At 46.9% G+C, this 21,560-nt stretch overlaps 1 protein-coding gene across 1 annotated transcript in view; it reads right to left on the bottom strand.

Annotated features, from left to right (window-relative positions):
* Positions 1–1,503: 1,503 nt before the first annotated feature.
* GPKOW (G-patch domain and KOW motifs) overlaps positions 1,504–21,560 on the bottom strand; it is a 458,842-nt gene continuing 438,785 nt past the window's right edge. Inside the window, exons 10-11 of the mRNA XM_069645285.1 lie at positions 6,966–7,051; positions 1,504–1,946 (exon numbers count right to left, since the gene is read on the bottom strand). Coding sequence (XP_069501386.1) covers positions 1,818–1,946; positions 6,966–7,051 — 215 coding nt within the window. The 3' untranslated portion in view covers positions 1,504–1,817. The remainder of the gene's footprint in view (positions 1,947–6,965; positions 7,052–21,560) is intronic.

Here is a 21,560-nt window from a genome sequence, read left to right as displayed (position 1 = left end):
TCTTCAGAGGCCTGTTCTTCATAAATTGAGGCCATAGACTTGAAAAAGTCTTTCTTCAGAGTAGGTTTATAAAGCTTTTCCGGAATAGGCCAAGGCCTCGACAAGAGTCAAGGTAACCGTTGATGGTGTCAACGATGGCGCCGGTTTGCTCAGCGCTACCTTCGACTTTTGCGTCGACAGGCTTGACTCCAATGGAGTCAACAAAGTCATTGAATGCGTCGACGAGTTGTTCTTCTTCTGAGGCATCTGAGAAGGACTCCATTCTCGAGTTGATACCCTCGCCGATTTCTGGAGGGGCTGAGAACGAATCGGCGGCTTACCGCTTTGCTTTGAAGTGGTAGCCTTTGACTTCCCCGAGTCGTCCGAAGGAGCAACCAGGGCGGTGCCTTTGCGTGATTCCTTCGAGGGGGTCGAGGCCGCATTCTCGAATATCTGCATCATTTCATTTTTAAGCGCATCTCATTTCCTAGGGGAATCTGATTTAGTTGGGCATCCGATTACCTCAGTAGAGGAATCGGAAGAAGAAGAGGCAGACCTATGGCATCTCTTCTTTTCCTTCTTCGACGAATACTGCCTCGATCGACTCCTTGACCGGGACCTCCGTTTTTTTTTGTGCCGGGACGAGTCCCTAGACTCTCCGGAGTGTTAATCCTTCTTTGAAGATGACTTCGAAGCCGCCCTCCTCACCGCCAGTTTACCTCTGCGCTCCCCGAGAGCTTTTTCTGTCATGGTATGACAGGACACAGACATCGGTACGGTGCCCGGATCCCAGACACCACAGGCAGACGCGGTGAGGGTCGTTAATGGATATCTTCGAACACAGTCATAGCATTTCTTAAATCCTGACTTTGGGGGTCGAAGGAGTTGAAGATGAAGACATTTTCTTGATGAAAATGGAAGCACGCAGTTAAACACTCAAAGCGAAAGCTTTCGGAAAAATGGAACGGAAGCCAACGGGTGCTGCATGTGTTATTTATACTATTGATGATGTCCAAGCTCGACGGAGACCCTCGAGGGACATCGACACAACGGCATCGCATACAGCACCCTCTGCCGAGAATTTCTTTTTTCAAAGCAGCAAATCTGACACTATGAAATATCATAAAATGAGGAATACGTGGGAGGACACAATCTATTCGAAATCAGTGTACTGTAAAGGGATATGGTGAAAAAACTGCTTTTATTCAGGAACAGTCTGAAGTAAGAGATAAGAGAACCCATTTGGAGCATCAAATGTGCGTTACCGGAAAAGCAAACATTAGAAAAACATACCAGTTTTTAATTAAATATTCCAGGTCAAAGTAAACCATCCCTTAAAATACATTCTCGGTTGAAAAGGTGCTGTCCCAAAAGGTTCATCTATCTACATGCCTTGTAATAGACAAAAGGGCTCTGCCCAATATTAAGAGTATGGTTGCTTCGAAGTCCAATCTGAACTTTAAACACTGCTCCATTACACCTGCTCACTTCTACCACATGAGGGACACCCCAGCCGAGACAGTGTAGACCACAAAAATAGGAAAAACTTTATTTACAACCTAAAAAGGATATACTCATCCACATAAACTCTTGTGTGATGAAAGCTGGGTGTAGATCAGTCCATTTTCTTTTGTTTCCAAAGTGTTTGAACACAACACCCTGATGGGAAGCCAGGTGGTAGGGAAAATTGTATTGATAATTGAATTGACGTGCGCTCTCCCTTATCTAGCAGGAAGAATTAAGTCCCAGCTCATGACACTTTTTCGACCTAGCAGTAGAGTTAGAAGAGTTCAGTGGCACTCAGGAAATACTTGAAGATGTGCCGTCCTCCCCATAGCTCAGTCCTGGGTTTCACCCACATAGTGACAGATGGCATCAAAGTCCAGTTTCAGGACGTTCACCTCATCCCGCAAGAGCTGAACCAGTGCTCGACTCTTCTCCTTATCCTTGCGAAGGATGCGTCCAACCTGAAGAGAAATAAAAATCCTGATCAGACCATACCATACAGTCGACTACGCTCAACCTTTTACACATTAATTTGAAGCAACCTATTCCCTGTGCCCACCCCAAACATTGCACTTTCAAGTGATGACTACTTACAGGACCAATGTGCCTTCTTTTTTCAAAATGTAGAGGAGCAGGTGGACACCTTCTCCCTGGTCTCTGCCCCATTAGAACCATCCCTTTGCAATGACAGACTAAGAAAAATTGGGAACCTGTCCCTGAATCCTTGCAATATTCCTGTACCACGTCAAGTATATGAGAGACAGTATGCATTCAGGCAACTATTTAGAGTCTACCCACAAGCTGAAAGAGTGTAAGAATGCTACCAAGAAGGATGCCCCCTGCTGAGTTGTCAAAATGCAGCCATGAACAGAACGGATGTACGTTAAAACAAAGTCTGATGACAGCAAAAGAACAACAAAGAAGATATAAGAACCTATACTGAAACGATATGAAAATACTTAAGGATGACGATGTAACTGGAGCACTGTTAGGGAGAATTCTCTCTTCAGGCTGAATTTCCTAACCTAGTGAGTCCCCCAGCAGCTTTGCTGGATTTCTGGAGTTTGTTTTTTTCTCCTGCCAAGAGTGAGACTCTTTTTCTCCCACTCTTGGACATGATTTATGGTGTTCCTTTGACTGTTAATGTGTTTTATGGGCTATGGGGTCCTTTACTCCATAGGGTCTCATGTGTTTTTACTATGTGTGTTACACAGCACCCTCCGTGCAGTGACACAGGGGTGTCATAGTGACACCCCACCATAGACTCCATACCCTGGGACTGACTACTGTCTCCCAGGGCATGTAAAGTCACCATTGGCTTTACTAGTCCCAAATTATTAACAGAAACTGGTACAAACCATCATATTGTGGACGTACTGGTCAGGGCAATTCGATTGCCCCGGGGTCTGTTAGTCGAGGGGGCACGTCTCCGTCCCCCCTGATCGAGTTTTGGCTGGTGGCAGTGGATACTACTTTTTATATTCGACCGCGAATATATCCCTATGGGATTTTCCCATTGTTCGAGGCTACCAACTTTAATTATTTAATTCTCATAGCCTCGAACATACCGCCGGTTTATTTATTTAATATTAATTCGCCGGTTGGTATTTTTTGCCAGGACTCGATTCTAAAATGGCGTTTGTGTTCTCTTCTGTGACTCCAACCCAAGTCGAGTCCTTGCCTCCAAAAGTGGTGCCTCTCTGTCTGGGTACCACAGGGGGTGTGAGAGGGGGTTTAGGCACCCTGGACTGAGTTACCTTGGTAACTCAAGTCGCAGTCTTGTGTGAATGGCCCAAGTGGTGAGCCGGCCGGCTCACCACTTAGCATGTTTGATTGACAGCTAGGCTGAGTGAATGGGGGTGTGCTGCATAAAAGCAGGGCTTTGGGGACTGGAACTTCAGAAGTCGCCACAGGACCTGAGAATCCGACGAGGGAGAAGCTGAGCCGGCCAACCACGACACCACCGGTGGAGCCCTGCGGAACCGACTCACCACTTCCCGACGACAGAGAAGATCTCCCGGCTGGAGAGGCTTCTTCCCCTGACTGGTGGGCACAACCAGTTAACCTTCTTTTCCTCGCATCCCAGGACGTCTTGTGGTCGAATTGGCATACCGGATAGCCACTTACCACTGGACCGCGAATAAAAGGACCGCTCCTTTTACCTGAGAACTCCGCGGCTGGTTTCTTCCCTGGCAGTGCAACGGACTCCTGTCTTCCTCCCCGAAGAGATCCTCTCTTCCCCCGGACGAAGCACCAACTTGCATCCACTGCCAGAACAACTGACCCCGCTGGAGTATTCTCACCACTTTAAGGTACCGTGTCCGCCAGGCCTCCCTTTCTAAAGATTGCTACAAAGTAATATTAATCCCTTAACCTTCAGGACTGGGCTGGCCGCCTTGACCATCTAACTGGTCCCTTTCTTTGGTCCAACCCTTTCTGAACCTTTTCAAGACTTTTGTGCACTGCAACCGTGTGACCTTGGACACATTTCGTTCTGATCCTCTTAAAGTGGATCCGGCCTTCTGAACTCTAACTTCACAGTTTTACTTTGCCTTCCTCTGTTGTTGTGTTCTTGTGAAAGAGTTGGGATCTGTTTCAAATTATACACTGCTTTTCTCTCCCTATTTAAAACGAATTATTAGAGTGCCATCTGTGTTAAGCGCTCACCGCTGTCTGAAAATAAGTGGGGCTTTACTTAAGAATTGTCTAATATTCTTTTAAGTGAGTGTATATCTTTTAGTGACCGTGTTTTTTAACTGCTTAACATTAGTGCCTGTGTGTTTTACTAGATGTGGTTTTAAATAAATACTTATATCTCTTTTACACCAAGCCCTGGTCAGTGTTTACTTGTTCTACTATGTTCTTTTGACCTTTTGTGAATACTCTGTATACTACCTAACTCTTCTTGAGGGAAGTCTGACTGCTCAGCCACAGCTACCAAGTGAATCTGTGTGGTACAGACTGCTACCAAGTGGGTTTACTGCCAAACACCTGTAGTCTTAAATCTTTTGCAGTGGTCCCAGAGGGAACTGCACAGGTTTCTGCCTAACAAGCACGAAGAGAAACATGTACCCATTGATACAGCAATCATGAACGCGAAGAATGAAGTGACTCGCTGGTCAATAACTGTAAATATGCTGTAACGCAAGGTAGAAAAAACATATAGAAGCTTGATTATAGAGGTATATATTCAACGTTTAGGACAACCATTAGAAGAAGATGGACGACGGCTTATGTCAATCAACCTAGCTACCTCAAAATATGAGCCCAGGATAAGGAAGTGTAAAGACTATGAACAGGCTGTTTTTCCCTTGCAAAATAAAGGAGTACATTGGCCTGGGACCAAGGATGCTATCTCAAGAACTGAAAGGGAGTCCAACGAGCGGATCATGTGCAAAGGACATATTTCTCAAGATTAGGAGGAACAAGAACATTTACAGATGCCAAGTATTGGACAATTAAACATCTATAAAGGTTATATGGGATAGAGTGAGCAAATCTCTAAAGGCCAAGAGGAGAAACTGCACCCAGTATAATTGAATCAAATAGTGTTAAATACACTGTCGAAATGGACACATTTGTGGTCTCGTAACACGTGAAGAAGAGTTTGCAAACAAGGGCTATTCATTAGGCTTGAAACTAAAATAATGGTGTGCCTACACTTCCTTGAATGTTCCAGGGCAGTGCAGATTGGCAAGGTCAATCTTCAAACAGAGGACACTGGCATGAAAGAGCAACTTCCAACCCAAGACTTGTGAAGCCTCCTATGGCATGTCTGAGCCTACCTCTACTACCCTTGCATCCCTCAAATGACAGTGAAAGAGTTAACAATGAGCTTATGTACTCATTTGCGAAAGGCAATGTTTTTCTGAATAGTCAATATTTTGTTTCCACTAGATGCTTCTTATAGTAAAGTGAGGATACAGATTCAGATATGGGGATGCCTACATATTTCTTAACTTATGCTTGTCAACTACAGGTGTACTGTAAAAAGGCCTTTGATGTATCCAGGCTATTAGCAGCCCTGAAACGCACTCAAGAGCAGGCAGTCAGACAAATGTGTGTGTACCTTAATCACGCATCTGATGGACTAAGGAAAAAGCTAGAATGAAGATAAACCAATGCTTAGTTGTGACATGAATGTACACAAAGGCTATCTTTCTGTAATAAACCAGCGTTGAAAGAAAGTTTGACAGCCAGGGAGAAAGGGTCAACTTTCAGCAGATCCTATGGTGCAAGATTCAGTCCCAATATTCTAGCTGGTCTAATGCTTGGATACAACAATTGAACAAATTATACAAAGACACAGAGGTGAGTATTATGCTTCACATTCTTTACTTACTTTTAGGCAGCAAAACAATGTAACTTTGAAAACACATTACATTTCTGAGAATTTGAGTGTGTGGGGAAGAGAGTCAGAATGGGCCCACCTGCATATGAATGTCATCTGAAGCAAAGCCTTTGGGTAGAATCCATGCAACACCTAATGGTGGAAACAGGGCCGGCTTTCTTGCTGAAATTCATGAGCACCAATAACATATAGAATAAGACAACTTGGGGCCAATTCTGCGGCAGAAGTATCTATCCGTTATTGCTCAGTGATTACCGATCAGTTCCCAGCTTCACAAAAGGGTCAAGGAACACTCACAAACCATGTGTAATCCCCAAACCTAGCTTTGGCATACAACCGTGCAGAGCTAAAGACTAACCTTGAAAGGAGCTGGCACAGAAGAGACACTACCATTACAACCAGGATCTCACCTGGTTATTAATAGTCACTACATCCCCTGAACAACAAAGCCTGAACGTTACACACATTAGTTTCAAACTGCAGGTGGAAGTGTTGTTTTTTCTATTGCTGCTTGTGATTTAAAGTGGGTTTTAAGTCACTTGTTTTTGACCCATCTATCATAATATTCTGGTATGCAAGGGATTTCGGCACGCAAGGGACTAAGTCACCATGCTGCCACACCCTCAACTGCTCTCCTCCCTCTTCTTACATAAAAAACCAAAAGAAATTGGAGAGCCTTATGCAATAAGGAGCAAATATTCTTTGTGTCTTGACATTTTCAGAAATCTACCACAATATTTGTGCTTTTCTGGAACTCTGCTTTTGATATAAAACAGGCTTCCGGTGTCCCTTAGAGTTCAACCGTAGCTCATGGGATTGAGAAACTCTCAAGCCTTTCCTATTAGCAGAATCCTTGGACTAAAGGCTTGCCATACTTGTTTGTGATGCTGTGTGTTTTAGTGTTTCTAATTTGGCAAGGCAACATGTCTTTCATGCACGCTACATTAAAACTTTGAACCAAAATATAGAGTATATAACAAATATATATTTTTGATAGAACAATGTTCGACACTGCCTATTGGTTGAATGCCAAATATTAGCTCAGCTTTGTAGTTGGAGCCGACGGCGCCTTAAGCATGCCACTCTAAACCATAATCGAAGGACTCGAAATCTATCATTTAAACAGTACCTGACCACTGTGTGATCCCAAGACCACCATAACAAAATCTTCCTCTGCTTTCGGAATGAGGGTTTCCAACATGGACTGAGTGATTCCTGCAGCAAAGACAACAGAATCAATCAAAAGTGAGGCGATTGCAGACGTAGGGGTGAAAACGTTAAGGCGCTAGGAGAAAGAAAGAAAGAGGACACAAGAGAAGAAAAATGTAAGAGAAAAGAAGAGAAAACAGAAGGGGAAAGGAACCAGAGCTAGGGAGTGGGTGCACTGCACACAAAGGTGTGCCAGATTTGGAGGACAGAGTATTTGGGAAGCAAGAGAGGAGAGTGAAATGGAGAGGACACAAAAAAGAAAGAAACTAGAGGGTGAGAAATACAAGGGAAAGAACAATTAGCTCAGACAGATGTATTCGACCCAAGGGGGAAAAAAATGTAGGGAGCAAGCAAGTTAAGGTAAAGAAACGTGGCATGCGAGAAACAAATATTGAGAGTGCAAATTAATAAGTAAATGTAATACTTCTTGCACACAGCTACATATAGGAAACAGTCCGAGGTTCTGGGTCCTTTTAAAAACAGTGTTGGGATGTGTGTGTCCAAAGTATCACCTACTTACAGCATTTGCTTGTGCTCCACTGCAGTGAACCAGCACTGGTTATACTGCAAGGGCACAGGGCAAAGTAAATATCAACAGGGGCTGTAGGAGGCAGCACCAACCTACACAATGGGCACTTTGATTAATGCATAGTAGTAATTAATTCATAGGCCTGCATGCAAGTTATGGCCTCTCCCTTTCCTCTGTGGAAATATTGAAACACATATATATCATATAAACAGTTTTGGATGCTTTTTAATCAGCTTTACTGGTTTACCGTCCAGGGTTTTAAAGCAATTGGGTGGATGCCATGTTCAACATGAAGCAATGCAGTGGGTGTTGAACTGTTTACCAGGTGGGGGTGGGTGACCGTTGTGTTAATAGGTAAAGCATCTTAACGAAGTGGACACCTCAACCCTGCTGCGATTTTTGAATCACCGATTGTGGTTAAACATTTTTCCACGGTCCTGCAATGCGGCTCAGGACAGAACTGATCATTATTTTTGCAGTACTGGAAACTGTGTTAAAATATAGCAAATTCAGATTCCAGCTCCTGACGCGGTCTTGCCCTCGATACAATTATGCACACTCAGGTTTATCTGTCGATTCTTGATAGTGCCATTGAACCATTCTTGCTTAAATCAGAAAGACCGGATGATAAACTTGCTGCGTGTTAAACAGACTCGTTACAAATTAGAAAGAAAAGATTTTCAGCGCTTTGGGGTCTCCTGCATATTGTAAGGAAGGCATGGTATCAAAGTAAGAAACACAAGTGACCACAGTTCAAGGGTGTTTATTGAACTTTATGAAGGGTGTGATAAACGCCAATCTAAACCTAAATCTAAGATGGGAGCAAGCCATCACCATCAAAATAATAATAATGCAGTCTTAGTGGCGTCTCGTCAAAAATAAAAAAACTACTGCCAATCCTTACTGCTAAGTTACAAATAGCGTGGGGTAATGTTCATGAAAAAGAAAGAAGTGTTCACAAAACAATAAGCCAGGATGTTCAGGCCGTTGGCCTCCCTTCCCCATGTTTTTAGCACGGGACAAGGCGGTTCACTTGAGCATAGCACATTCTTGGGCTTCCTCGGCACGAGGACACAGTTCCTTTTACCAACATCAGGGCCTTCTGTGCCCAAGTCTCTTACATTCAAAGTCTCTTGATTCAGAGGGCCTAATGTACCAAAAAAACAAAAAAGTTCCTTTCCAAATATCCAAGTCGGGCGAGTCACTCCTAACCCTGAATCACCCTCAGCAGGGCTCAGATGCTTTTAAAAAATATAATTAGCCTCCCTCAGACGGACTCAGACCAATTTTAGTTTGCAGACATCCATCAGTCAGGTTCACATTTGTCACAGCAATCGCCTCTCGGGTGACTCATGGTTCACCCCGTATCACCTCTTCTGGGCTCAGATCCCCTTTTATATAATGAGTCTCCCTCAGCCTGGCTCAGACCAATTTCACTTCCCATTGGCTATCGAAGACTTTTGAATGTGCACAGTATTTAGCCTGACCCATTGCAGGACCACTTCGATTTCACAGTTCAATAATTCTCACACTCCCAGTTAGATACCAAACAAAGACCTTCGAGTGAGTACCCACGTGGCGCCAGACCACTCTGTATCTGGTACCTATTTCGGTTTCATAAAGTTCAATGACATATGCCTCATCTTTCTTCATACAATGTTGCCGCTTGCAACCTTGATCGCAACCCAATCGGGTCTGCCATCAGTCTCTCCGATTCACCGGCTGTGCTGAATTCATTGGCGCTGCTTTGATGTCGGAGCCAAGGACAGTATCATGGCAGCAATCGCTTCTCCCCGCCTTGGCCATCACTGAGGGAGGGCCCTGTGTACCTTTTACACACACTGCACTGTTCTTCAGCTGCAATTCCCGGTCTTATGTTTCTTTTCCTAGAGGCCTCTTGAAAGTCATCTTTCTTTTCCGAAAAGGTCAAGGGTAGTTCCCTCCTTGCAGCCCTCTCTGGTCTCGCTGCCTTTCTCCTCGGTTTAAACTGCCATCTCGGAATTACTGCAGAGTGTGCTTTTGTGCCCTGCCTTTTATTTGTGGGGGGAAGTGTGATGGAAGTCAGGTGTGTGTAAATATCAGTAATTGCCCGACTCTCCCCGGCCCTTGTGTTGGGACATGTCAAGTATACGGCTCTGGTGTTAGCCCATTGTCGCTCACAACGAACTATCTGTGAGAAAGTATGTCGGGAAAGGGGGTGGGGGGTTGAGCTTCTAGGTATCCTACCTGGTAGGATGGGGAAAAGGTCTTACAGGGAAGGGGATACCCCCACTTTCACTCCCCGAAGACCCCTCATCCAGATGTCCCTCCCGCATTGGTCCACCCCCAGGAACTGGTTCCAATCGCGATGGCCATGTCCTGGCCACCTGGATGACAGATGTGTGACACACCTTTAGGTTTCTCACAATATCCAATTTGTCACATCCAGTGCTTTGAATGTGACCCGACAACGGGTCTTAAACACAAAAAATGCACATTTGTTCTGCTTGAAGAGGTCAGCCAATGACTTTCAGACTTGCAAACAAGAAGCACTCACGCATTTTACTATTTGCCAGTCTCCAGCTGTGCCGAATGCACCACACCGCAATCAAAAGAAACCAAGTTTAGTTCCAATGTTCACAGATGAGTTTGTTGTAATGGGGCCAGTGAGAGCGAGCAGTACTTGGTAATAAGTTACCCTGTTAAAGCAGCAACAATTGTGCCTTTTTTTCATTCCCCATGTAAGGGTAATTTTAGACACAAGTGGATAAAATAAAGAATATTCATCTGCTAACCACAGAGCATTGCAAGGTACACACAAAACCTGCATTTGTTTTTCTTGTTGGAACAAACTAAGGGACACTCGCATATCCGCATTGCATATTCCAATTCAGCAGCCTCTGTAGCTCCCTCCATTAAGGTTACTTATTATTTGCAAAATGTAGCTCTTATGACTTCTTTTAAATGCAGAGGTGGAAGTGGAATTCAAATAACTGGTACAGTGTGCATCTTTAAGTCAAAGTCTACTGGACACATTTTCTTTCACCAGAGACGATTGGAATCGGCTTGGGTTGGATAAGCAGGGACTGTCCAAGTCATGGGCACTCATTACAAGTTTGCAGGTCCGGAAATAAGTTCTGGACCGGCAAAATACAAGTCTGCTGCTAGGGGCTATGAACTACCATCAGGCCTGACCTGTCAGTAGTTCTTGCCCCTACCGGCAGCTTTTTTGCTCAAGCAGTGTTCCCAGTTCCCAGTGTTCCCATCGGGACTCCACGGGAATGAGAACTTACCGTTCCTCCGCTACCTGTAACATCCCGATAACACTGGGATATTGGGCGGCGGATAAACTAAGGCATGTCTGCCGGTAACCCACCGGTAGAACCATACTTCTGGAGACCTGTACCCGGAATGATCGCATGCTTCCTATTGGCAGGCCTCAGGATCTCCAATGACTCCCTTTTTTCCAGGATATGCTTGAGTTCTCTTACTTTGGCATACTTCAGAACCTTGCTAGACATAACCTCTGACATATAGAAACATTGAGCCAGACCCACTTCCACCAGTATGGCTTTTACCTGCTTAAGCCAGGGGATCTTCAAATAAGCATCCCTGGGGACCATGTAATTCATTAGCTCACAAGTCAAAACAGCGTTACTGTTTCCCCAGACTCTGAGCCAATGGCTTGCAGTCTGGACTAATAATATCACTGATAAACCTGCAATCCATTTCCTCGTGTACTGCATAAATTGGGGCCAATCGGGGAAGCCCCAAAACTCTTGAAAAAGGGGTTCTCCACCAACTGGATGGGCCCAACGTTGCTATACCCCCACAACTCCATGCCATACCTAGCAACAGAGGTAGCTTTCCCATTGTAAACTTTAAGTACAAGCTCCAACGGTTTTGCTTTAAACATGCCCATAGCTCCGGTCACCCCCCCATCCCCATAGCCTGTTTGAATCTTGCAGTCTGCTTATTAACATGGGCTTCGGCAACAAAGCTTGCAGAAAATCTGACAACCATATAGTCAAAACTATAGACAGCGCTCCCTTGCTGAACATGGCCTGGCATCTGGGGGAACGTTTCCCCCAGCTACATACCATGACACGATTTTTGTGCATTAACCTTTAGATCGAAATAATCCATGAATGAGGAATAATCCTCAATAAGACGCTGCAAGGCTCGGGGCGTATGGGCCAGCAGGACTATGTCGTCCGCATGGGCCAGTAGTGGCAGATGCCTGCGGCCCAACCTGGGGATATCCGGAGTGGCACTTACTTTTACATGGGCTGGGGTAATGTACTATGAATGCCATGCACCGGCACAGGTTTACAAACATTATCCCAAACTCAATAGAGTACTGTGTAAACAGGCGGCACAAATATCTCTCAAGGTACTTGAACCAAACAACTGCCAAACGACCTAAGGCTTATAGATAGTGGGTCTGTCCTGAGGGATATAGACATGCAATTTTTACATCTTGGAAATGGATAAAATAACTGTTGGGTAACATGTAACTGGACGGATACCATTTGACATAGTAGCTGATAACATATTTAAGATGTATCCACCCACTCAATGCCCATTCAAATGAGAAAAGGTAAATAAAAGGCCATGTTATATATCGGGATTAAATGCCAGCAGCCTCCACTAGTGGCAGTATTGAATTACTAAATGGGCTTTCCTTAGATGTATTATATTTACTTTTACTGTTGATGGAACCTTGATGATGTAGTTAAGGTGCTCTTGGGGAGTGAATTGGGGTGCGGGGATTGGAATAATCAGAGCGCAATCAAGGCTGTAAAGCGCTCTGTGGCTTGTTGTGACCATAACAGGAAGTTTGTAGGTGTTTTAGTGTTTACTGTTTGTTTGGTTTTGTCTCTGCCCGTGTTGTGTTGTGTGTTTGGCTGGGAAAATAACATACTTAAAAAGTCTGGTTCCAGTAAGCACAATTTGAAAGTAATTTCTTGAAACGTTAATGGTGTAAACAACCCAAAAAAAAAGAAGAATTTTTGACCAATTCAATGAGTTAAAGGCAGATCTGGCCCTTCTACAAGATACCTTCTTATTGGACGCTAATGCAGATAAACTGAAAAGAGGTTGGGTGGGTTCAGTTTTTTCCTCCTCCTACTGTACGAATTCAAGGTGTCTGCCTTTGTCTATTATTTTTTCAGACAAGGACAATAAAGGCCAGATCGTCTTTATAACTATGAGGATCCAACACTGTTCTCGGGATACGCAATATTTACGCCCAAACAGTGGTGATGGTTCTTTTTTCAGATCACTTGCCCAATTCCTCCCGAAAATGGGCCAACGCAATATATTGCTGGGTGGTGACTTTAATGAGACTGTGGACCTGCTATTAGATAGGAGTGATAGATCTATTTGCACTGTGGGTGGGGGGAACCACAAATCATTGCATACACTGTTAGACGAATTCCAATTTGTAGATGTGTGGAGGCTCACTCATCCTTCAGATAAATGTTACACTTTCCACTCAGGGTGCCACAACGTTTACTCCTGCATTGATATGCTCCTGGTTACTGGTCAATGTACACAGAATGTTCTTCTTGCAGAAATTGATACTATAATCATAACTGATCATGCACCTGTTTCAATCGAGATTTCATTGTCATTTTTAATCCCCAAGTCTAACTACTGGAAAATGAATACTGCACTGTTACACAATTATGAAACGATTGATAAAATAGTGAAGGAAGCCGAATTTTGTATAACTACCGACTGGTCCCACGAAATAGTGTAGAATCTACTTGGGAAGCATTAAAGTGCTATATGCGTGGCCTGCCAATTGGTCTCTCTAGCAAAAGTAACAAAACAAAGGAGAGGGAAATGAGGTCGATGAAATGAGAGATTCAAACGTTGGAACGAGAATCTAGTGCACAAAAAGAACCTGGTGAATACATTTATCTGAGAGGGTAGACAGACTCCTTTTTATGGCGAGATGTAGCTATTACGCAGGAGGGGAGTGATGTGACAGGATGTTGGCTCACTGCTTGAGGATTCACGAGAGCGACAGAACCATAAGTGCCATCACAAGCGCCACTGGGGCCTTGACATAAAAACCAGTTGTGATTTATAGGGAGTTTTGGGATTATTACTCCAGATTATATTTGTCAGAGATGAAGTGGGAGATCGCAGTAAGTATCCACCCAACAGGTTCACAGTCGACTCAGGCTGAAGAGGAGGGACCCTCTACTCCCATGGAGACCGCCACTGCTGGCATTGCATCTACCGCCACAACTGCACAGGTGTTACACATGAGGGGCTGTCTGAACCGAATTCCGGCTGGCAAGTGGTGATCCAGGGAGTTTCATCTCGCTGTTCCATTCGGTGAACTCAAGGCTTTCAAACCAACGCCCCCGGCCAGCTCGGTGGCGAGTAACAGGCTGGCCATGGGAGTAGCAGGAGGAAGAGCAGGAGGGAGGAACCAAGGTGACATGACACCATCTCCAAGTCAGTGGTGTAAAGTGATGAGACAGGCAGTGGCCCCTCAACCAGCTCTGCAGATGGCACAGGAGGCACTGCACATGCTGCTGCAGGAGCAGTACCCCCAGCAGCTGTGACTGCCACACCACAACCAGCCCATGTGGAGATCCCCAAGGTGCAACATGGTGCCACTCTCACACCTGCACTCACCCATCTGCCCCCTAACACTCCCTCGTCACCTGTGTCAGACAGCCATTACCAGCCCCAGGCTGTGGCAGACGAAGGCATTGATGGCACTCCAGATGAGGAGGATGACTGGTTTCAGGCTGCTCTGCTTCCGCCCTGGGCCTCTACAAAGCCCATAGTTTGTGCCACAGCACTCACTGGCTGCAATCTGGGCGAGGCTGGAAGCCATGGAGTAGCACCAGGTCACAATAGAGAACCTCGTCGAGAAGCAGGTGGAGCACCTGCAGGCCATCAGGGACAGTGTCCAGGAATCATCCAGGGGGATTGCCAGGTCCTTGGACTGGCGGTGCCAGCAGCTTTCTATGGCGATTGCTGCCATCACATCAGTGGGGTAGAGGATGAGGGAGCATGAAGAGGGCAGCATGTCAGCATTTGCAGAGTCCATACATGAAATCATGCTCCTCACAACGTAACACATTCGGGGCCAGGAATCTGAGCCTTCCACCTCTGTCACGCCCCACAGAGGGTTTATTGCCTGGCACCCCCAGGGAGCCCTCATTGCGCAATCCAGCCCATTCAGTGCCCGAGCAGGTGGGTAAGGGCTAAAGGCCACAAAAGTGACATGAAACGTTTTCACTGGAGACAAGGGAGGTGGATGGCAAGGGATGTTGGGGATTGGGGAAGTGGGTGGGAATGGATATTGGGGATGGGTGCTAACCACAGATGAAAATGAAAAAATATGTTCACTAGAAGAAATGCAAGGACATTAACTTTTGTGTCAAGGTGATCTGTTCAAAACATGCATATCTACTTAAATGTGGTGTATGTGAAGGAGAAATTACCTACATTAAAGGGGAAAGGGATTGAAACAACAATAACAATAGCAAACCACAGCTGTTTGCTTACATTATTCTTCCATATCTCAACCTGGGAGACAAAGCCAGAAGAACTCGGGGGGGGAGGGGGGGGTGGGGGGGGGAATCTATAGAAAGAACATTACTGGTAAGTAATTTCTCCTTCAATGGATTGCATTCTCCCACAGACTCCTCGTCTTGATAAAAGCAGCAGGCATGCTGGAGGAGGGATGGAAGCTAAACCAAGAAGCTCTGAAGGACGCCCGATCAAAGCGGGCATCTGCCCCACGGGCCAAGTCCAAGCTGTGATGCTTGGCAAACGTGTGTAGAGAGGACCACGTTGCTGCGTGACAAATGTCTCTGACCGGCACTCCCGTCTGAAAAGCAGAGGAAGCTGCAACACCTCTGGTAGAGTGGGCCCTAAATCCTGCTGAAACCTCCTTACCTGCAGATTGATAACGTTCCAAAATGCACAACACTATCCAACGTGATATAGTTTGCTTAGTGACTGATCACCCCAACCTGGATTGTGACAAGGCGACAAACAAATGGTCATCCTTCCTGAAGGAGCCCGTCCTGGCCAGGTAAAAACCCAGTGCCCTCTTGGGATCTAACCTGTGGAGCCTCTGCTCATCCAAAGGAGTATAGGGAGGATGGTAAAAAACTCTGAAGGTCTGTGCTCTGGCCCATATGAAATTCAGACACCACCTTTGGTAAACACTTAAGGCGCATCTTCAGTGAGTCCCTTTCCTTAAAAATGTTTAGGAAGGGGTTTTACTAGACAGTGGCTGCAATTTGCTGACCCTTCTAGTGGAAGCAATAGCCACCAAGAAGGCTGTTTTCAATGTGCCAAGTCTGATGGGAGCTGAATGCAAAAGCTCAAATGGAGCCGTCATCGGAAATGTCAGGACTAGATTAAGATCCCAGTCCGGTACCACAAAAGGCAAAGGAGGGAAACAATTAACAAGACCCTTCAAAAACTGTGCCACCACAGTAACGGTAAAGAAGGAACTTTGTTCTGGCGTCCTTCTCAAAATTGACAGAGCCACCAGATACCCCTTCACCGTACCCACTTGCAGGCCCTATTTGGCTAGGGCCAACCAAAACTCCATCACAAATGATGTGGGGTCCACTCCTTTTACCTTGCACCAGGTCATAAACCTTCTCCATCTGCACACATAAAGGGACCTAGTGGAAGGTCTCTGTGCAGCCCAAAGCATCTCTAGAACCTCTTCATCGAGGTCCCAATCATCATACCTTAGCTTCTCAAGAGCCACGCACGCAGGTTGAGCGGGTCTGTGTTCGGGTGAAGCACATGGCCTCCGTACGAAGACAAAAGATCAGGCCTATGTGGAAGACGGAGAGGTAGGCATACGGCCAGTTCCAGGAGATCCGGGTACCACGTCCTCCTTGCCCAGTCTGAGGCAATAAAGATCAGGTGAGCCCATAATCTCTGCAACCTCCTGAGAACCCAAGGGATGACTGGTATTGGCGTGAATGCATATTGGAGGTTAAAGACCCACTGCACTAGAAAAATGTCCCCCAATGATCCCCTGGGAGGAAATTACCTCAAACAGAACTGTTTGCACTTTGTATTGTCCACTGTCACAAACAGATCCACTGTCGGGGTGCCCAACTAGGAGAAGATCTCTACTGTGACCTGCAGGCATAGCTCCCACTCGTGGGAGACACAGCTCTGCCTGCTCAGAGCATCTGCAAACCCATTTTCCACTCCTGCCAGAGAAGCTGCAGAGGCAGAGATGTTCTCCAGCATCCAGAACCATAGCTGCATGGCCTCCCTGCACTGGGGTAGTGAGATCATGCCTCCCTGCTTGTTAAGGCAGAGCATGGTCACTGTGTTTTTCGTTAACACCAGGGCATGTTTCCCCTGCTGATCAAGCGCAAAAGCCATCTGTGGCATTCTGACTGCTCGCAGATCCAGCAGATTGATATTGCAACGTTTCTGCTCTTGAGAGCAATGGCCACTGTTTTGGAGTGGGCCACAATGCGCCTCCAGCCCTTCAGAGAGGCGTCTGGATCACCTGCTCTTCCGGCCATGGCGCCTGGAAGGGTTTGCCTGCGATCCAACATCTGCCCGTAGTATTGGGACCACTGGCTCCTGATAAGTTACTGAAGGGATCTCATGCGGAGTCTTGCCTGCGGCTCCAGGAAGATACAGGACGCATTGAGACCCAGTAGGCGCGAGAACGCCCATGCCGCCTTGGTGCGCCTCTGCAGGAAGAAAGGCCTTCCCTTCCCGAGCGTCCAAGACGGCTCCTATGAACTGGAGCTTCTGTGCTGGTGATGTGTGAGATTTCTTTTAAGTTCAGGGTGAACAGGTGTCCTCAGGGTGCCACAACACCCTCTCCGGCAACCGTGCTCGGATCAGCCAATCGTCCAAGTATGTAAACAAAGACGCCGGCTCTCCTGGAGATGGGCCTCTACTACTGCCATCAAATTGGTAAAAACCCTGGCCGTGGACATCAAAGCAAAGGGAGCACTTTGAATTGGTAATTTTGTCCCCAATGGCGAACCTCAGGAACAGCTTGTGCTTCCTGTGGATTGGCACGTGAAAATAAGCGTCCTAAAGGTCCAGTGACATAAGCAAGTCTTAGAACTGTAGAGTCTGGAGAATTTCTCTCAACGTTACCATCCTGAATTTGTCCTTCCTCAGGAATTTGTTCAATTCTCTGAGATCCAGGATGGGACCGAGGCCACCCCCTTTCCTGGGAACTAGGAAGTATCAGGAGTACCAGCCTGAGCCCATCTCCTTGGCTGGAACTGCCGCCACTGCTCCCTTCAGCAGCACGAGCCTACAGCTCTTCCAGTAGCTCCCGTTCCGGCTGACACAGATGGGGTGGAGGTCTCTCTGAGGGTCTTCTCATGAACGGGAGGCAGTAGCCCCATTCAATCAGTTGAAGGGCCCAGGCGTCGGGGTGATTTCCCACCATTTGTCCAAGAAGCCGGAGATTCTCCCGCCAACTGGCAAAATATGTGGAGAGACCACAAAGATGCTTCTGGGGCGACGTGGAAGTCGACCCTGCTGCAACTGTTAACTGCCTCGCACCTCCCCTGCCTCGAACGGGTCATTGGAATCTGCATTGCCCTTGTTTGGCCTGGGGTGCTTGCACCCTCCTAGCAAAGTTGAAGTATCTCCTGTACCGCTTCCTCTGGCTCCGAAACAATAGGCTTGGTGTGGGGGCGGCTGCTGCACCACCAGTCCCATTGACTTGGCTGTGAATTTAGATTACTTCAGCTTCTCTAGGGACTAATCAGTTTTGGGGCCAAAAACATGCTCCCCATCGAAGGCCATGTCAAGCAATTTTGCTTGGACATTCAGGGAAAACATAACCCCCTCAGATATGTCGACCTGCACAAGACCATAGAGGTGCCCATCGCACGACCCATGCAGTCGGATGCATCCAAACCTGCTTGTAGCGCCTGGCAGGCCGTCTCCTTTCCATCGGCCACTGTGTCCAGTAAACCGGCTTTGACTTCCTTTTAGGGCGATGGTCAGTTGCCTCAGAAGTAGTACTCCAGAGAATGTGGGAGAACTTGAATAAGGCACACACAGCATTTGCCGCCTTAAGGGCCAAAACTCCCAGAAGCAATTACCTTTTTTGACAAAATGTTGTCCTTCGAATCTCTGTCGGTTGGAAGGTTCGACGTCAGAGGTCTGGACATGACGTTGCGGCCTATACCACTAACCCTCTAGGTTCGGATGGGATGTAAATTAACGGCAGTTTGCCCCTCGACGGCTTCTATTTCTTTGTGCGCGCCAGATCGACTACTGGTGTCGAGCACGGACGCTGCGACAAGGCGATGAGCGGATCGGCTGTAGTCACATTGAATGGCAATGCCCGTTTGCTTTGCGACCCACGGTGGAGGATGTCGGTTAAGTCGTACTGCGACACTGGCTTCGACGGTGCGCCAAGCCCCAAGGCCACAATGACTGACTGTTTTGCGATATTGTGAATTCGGCTGTGCGTATGGGTTCAGTTGTTGAAACTCCATATCGGAGGCCCTTCGCCAGTTCCTGGTCCACCATAAAATCAGGCTGCACCCACATCGGTGCTAGCTCAAGTGGAATTGGGTCGCCCTCCTTGTCTGAATCGAAGAACACCGAAAGGTGTCCTATACAAAACTCTGATCTTGCGGGATTACTCGAGCAGCCTCTTGGCCTGAGGGGGCCGCTGACTGCTTCAGCACAGGGGGAGGTTTTTCCTGCAGGGTCACATTCGAGGGCGTTCGACCCTTCCTGGCTTTCTTTGTGCTGGACGGACTGAGAGCAGTTGGAGCTCGATAGGCCAGCGGTGTAGAGGCAGAAGCCAAACCAGCTGAGGCCTTCTCAAAAACCTTTAGCATTTCGGTTTTAAAATCCTTCCACTCCTTCCTAGATGCAACCTTCACAGGGTACGATTTACCCTTGTCGTCCGACGAGTAGGAATGGCATATGCGCTCTTTCTTGTGCAATTCGCTCCAAGTGTGGGAGCGTTTAAGGTTTTTTTAAGGCGACGTCCCTCACAATGTTTTTCAGGTGTCGGATCATTGGCATCATGCTCCTATGAGCGCGGGAGTGATTTTGCAGAGCATTTGGACGGCAGCCAGCCAAGTTGCAGTATCGCCAAGCGTTGCTTCACTGCTTTAGGGTTCATCCAAATGCAGGAACCCCTTTTATACAATGCCCGACATGTCCAATCGAGGAATGGCACAGCCATATACGAGGGAGTCATCGAAAAAAATTGAGTGGCACTATGCCCTCTGTCGAAAGGTTATCCAGCGTCTGCTTCTCAGAAAACTATCAAGATGAGGAATCTGTGGGAGAATGCAATCCATTGAAAAGTAATGTCTGTAGGAAAAATGTTATATTGGTTTTTGCTGCACCAGACGTCTATCCCAGACTTCCTCATGCTCAATGTGTGGCAGCACTGCATCGGCAGACAGTATATCATTGGGCCTCATTACAAGTCAGCCGGTCCGGAAACAACAGTGGCGGTAAATCCGCCGCCACTGTTTTTTCCGGACCGGCTGATTCCGAGTCCTACAGGCGGGAGGTGTCACTCCCGCCAGGTCTCACCTGGCGGGAGTAACACCACCCGCCTGCAGGCAGGCATGGAAACACCGGCTCTGTCATAGACGTAACCTGTGTTTCCATGGTCCTCATACCCATGGAGTCCTGTGGGACTCCATGGGAATGGGGATTTACAGAATTCCGCCTCCAGAATTACCGGGTCACTGGGGTTGTAATGCCCCGGTGATTCCGGCAATCATAGAGGCGGAATGGTATTACCGGTCCAGCGGCAGCCTGCCGATTTTTCCGGCACGGCTACCGCCCGACTCGTAATGAGGCCCATTGTCTGGTAGTGGTGGCATGTATTTTCCGCTGAGGCAGATGTTGGGCTGCATCGCACAAACTACAGATATCTGTGCTACCTCCTTGGGCCTGTACATTAGGACCCCTCCAGTATGGTCCAGGCACCAGAAACAAGCCTTCAGGAGGACAAAGGTCAGCTCAATGCAGAACCTGGTCCAGACATGTGCCTCATTGTAAGCCACCTCCTGTGGCGTGCGTGAATTGCGCAAAGATGTCATCAACCATGGGAGAGCTGGGGGTTACCAGGTTCACATGCAAGATCATAGGACACATATGCCCTTCACATTACATTGAGGATGCACATCATGCCACATGTCTTGAAGAAGGACTCTCTCTTGAGGATGTTATGTAGGATTGGTGCAACATGGTTTACATTCCCAGTAATTCAACGATGTGTGAAATACAGGGCCTCATGCGCATTGTCACTTAAAAGATACATTGTGCACACACCTCATGGGCAAGTTGGGCCTGACATGGCCTGTGATTGGATTTCAATTGTGAATGTTGTCTGTTAGGCCTGTGGTGTGATGTGCGCTACTGGGTTATTTGTCGTACTTGTGCATGTTAATTCCACCCACATTTGAATCACATGGCTTGCAGTGTAAATGCCATTAGTGTCTGGCACTGTTGCTTTGTCATTGTGCAGTGTCAATTTGTTGCATTGGCTGCAGTATGTGGGCCAAATGTATTCTGATTTCTGTAGTCATCTGTCCGTGAAGGAGTTATTTGTTGGGGCATTATGCCTTGCTATCATGGTACTGCGTAGTCCTACTGGGCCTAGTCCTGTGGGGTGGTGGTGTCATCTACGGCTTGAGGGGGCAGGACCTGCATGTACTGGGACTCGAAAGGGGATGCATTGATCAGTAGTGCTGTTCCAATCCCTCCCCCTTCACATGGCATACAACTGGTGCTGCGAGACTGTATTGTTTGATGGCAAATCTTCTGTTCGATTCCCCAACACGAATGGCCCACCACATCATCAGCCTCCCTGATAAACTCAGCTAACGGTTCCAAAGCTATCACAAATAATAGAGGTGACAAAGGGCACCCTTGCCTCATTCCTCTCTCCAACCTGAACTTTCCAGACCTCACACCTCTCTGCCTTTTTGGATGTTGGATCCAATATTTGTGTCTTTTACGGGTACT

Source organism: Ambystoma mexicanum, chromosome 2p, assembly GCF_040938575.1.
Source record: "Ambystoma mexicanum isolate Mex_15411 chromosome 2p, UKY_AmexF1_1, whole genome shotgun sequence".
Taxonomy (NCBI): domain Eukaryota; kingdom Metazoa; phylum Chordata; class Amphibia; order Caudata; family Ambystomatidae; genus Ambystoma; species Ambystoma mexicanum.
This window is presented reverse-complemented; position numbering and strand designations above follow the sequence as displayed.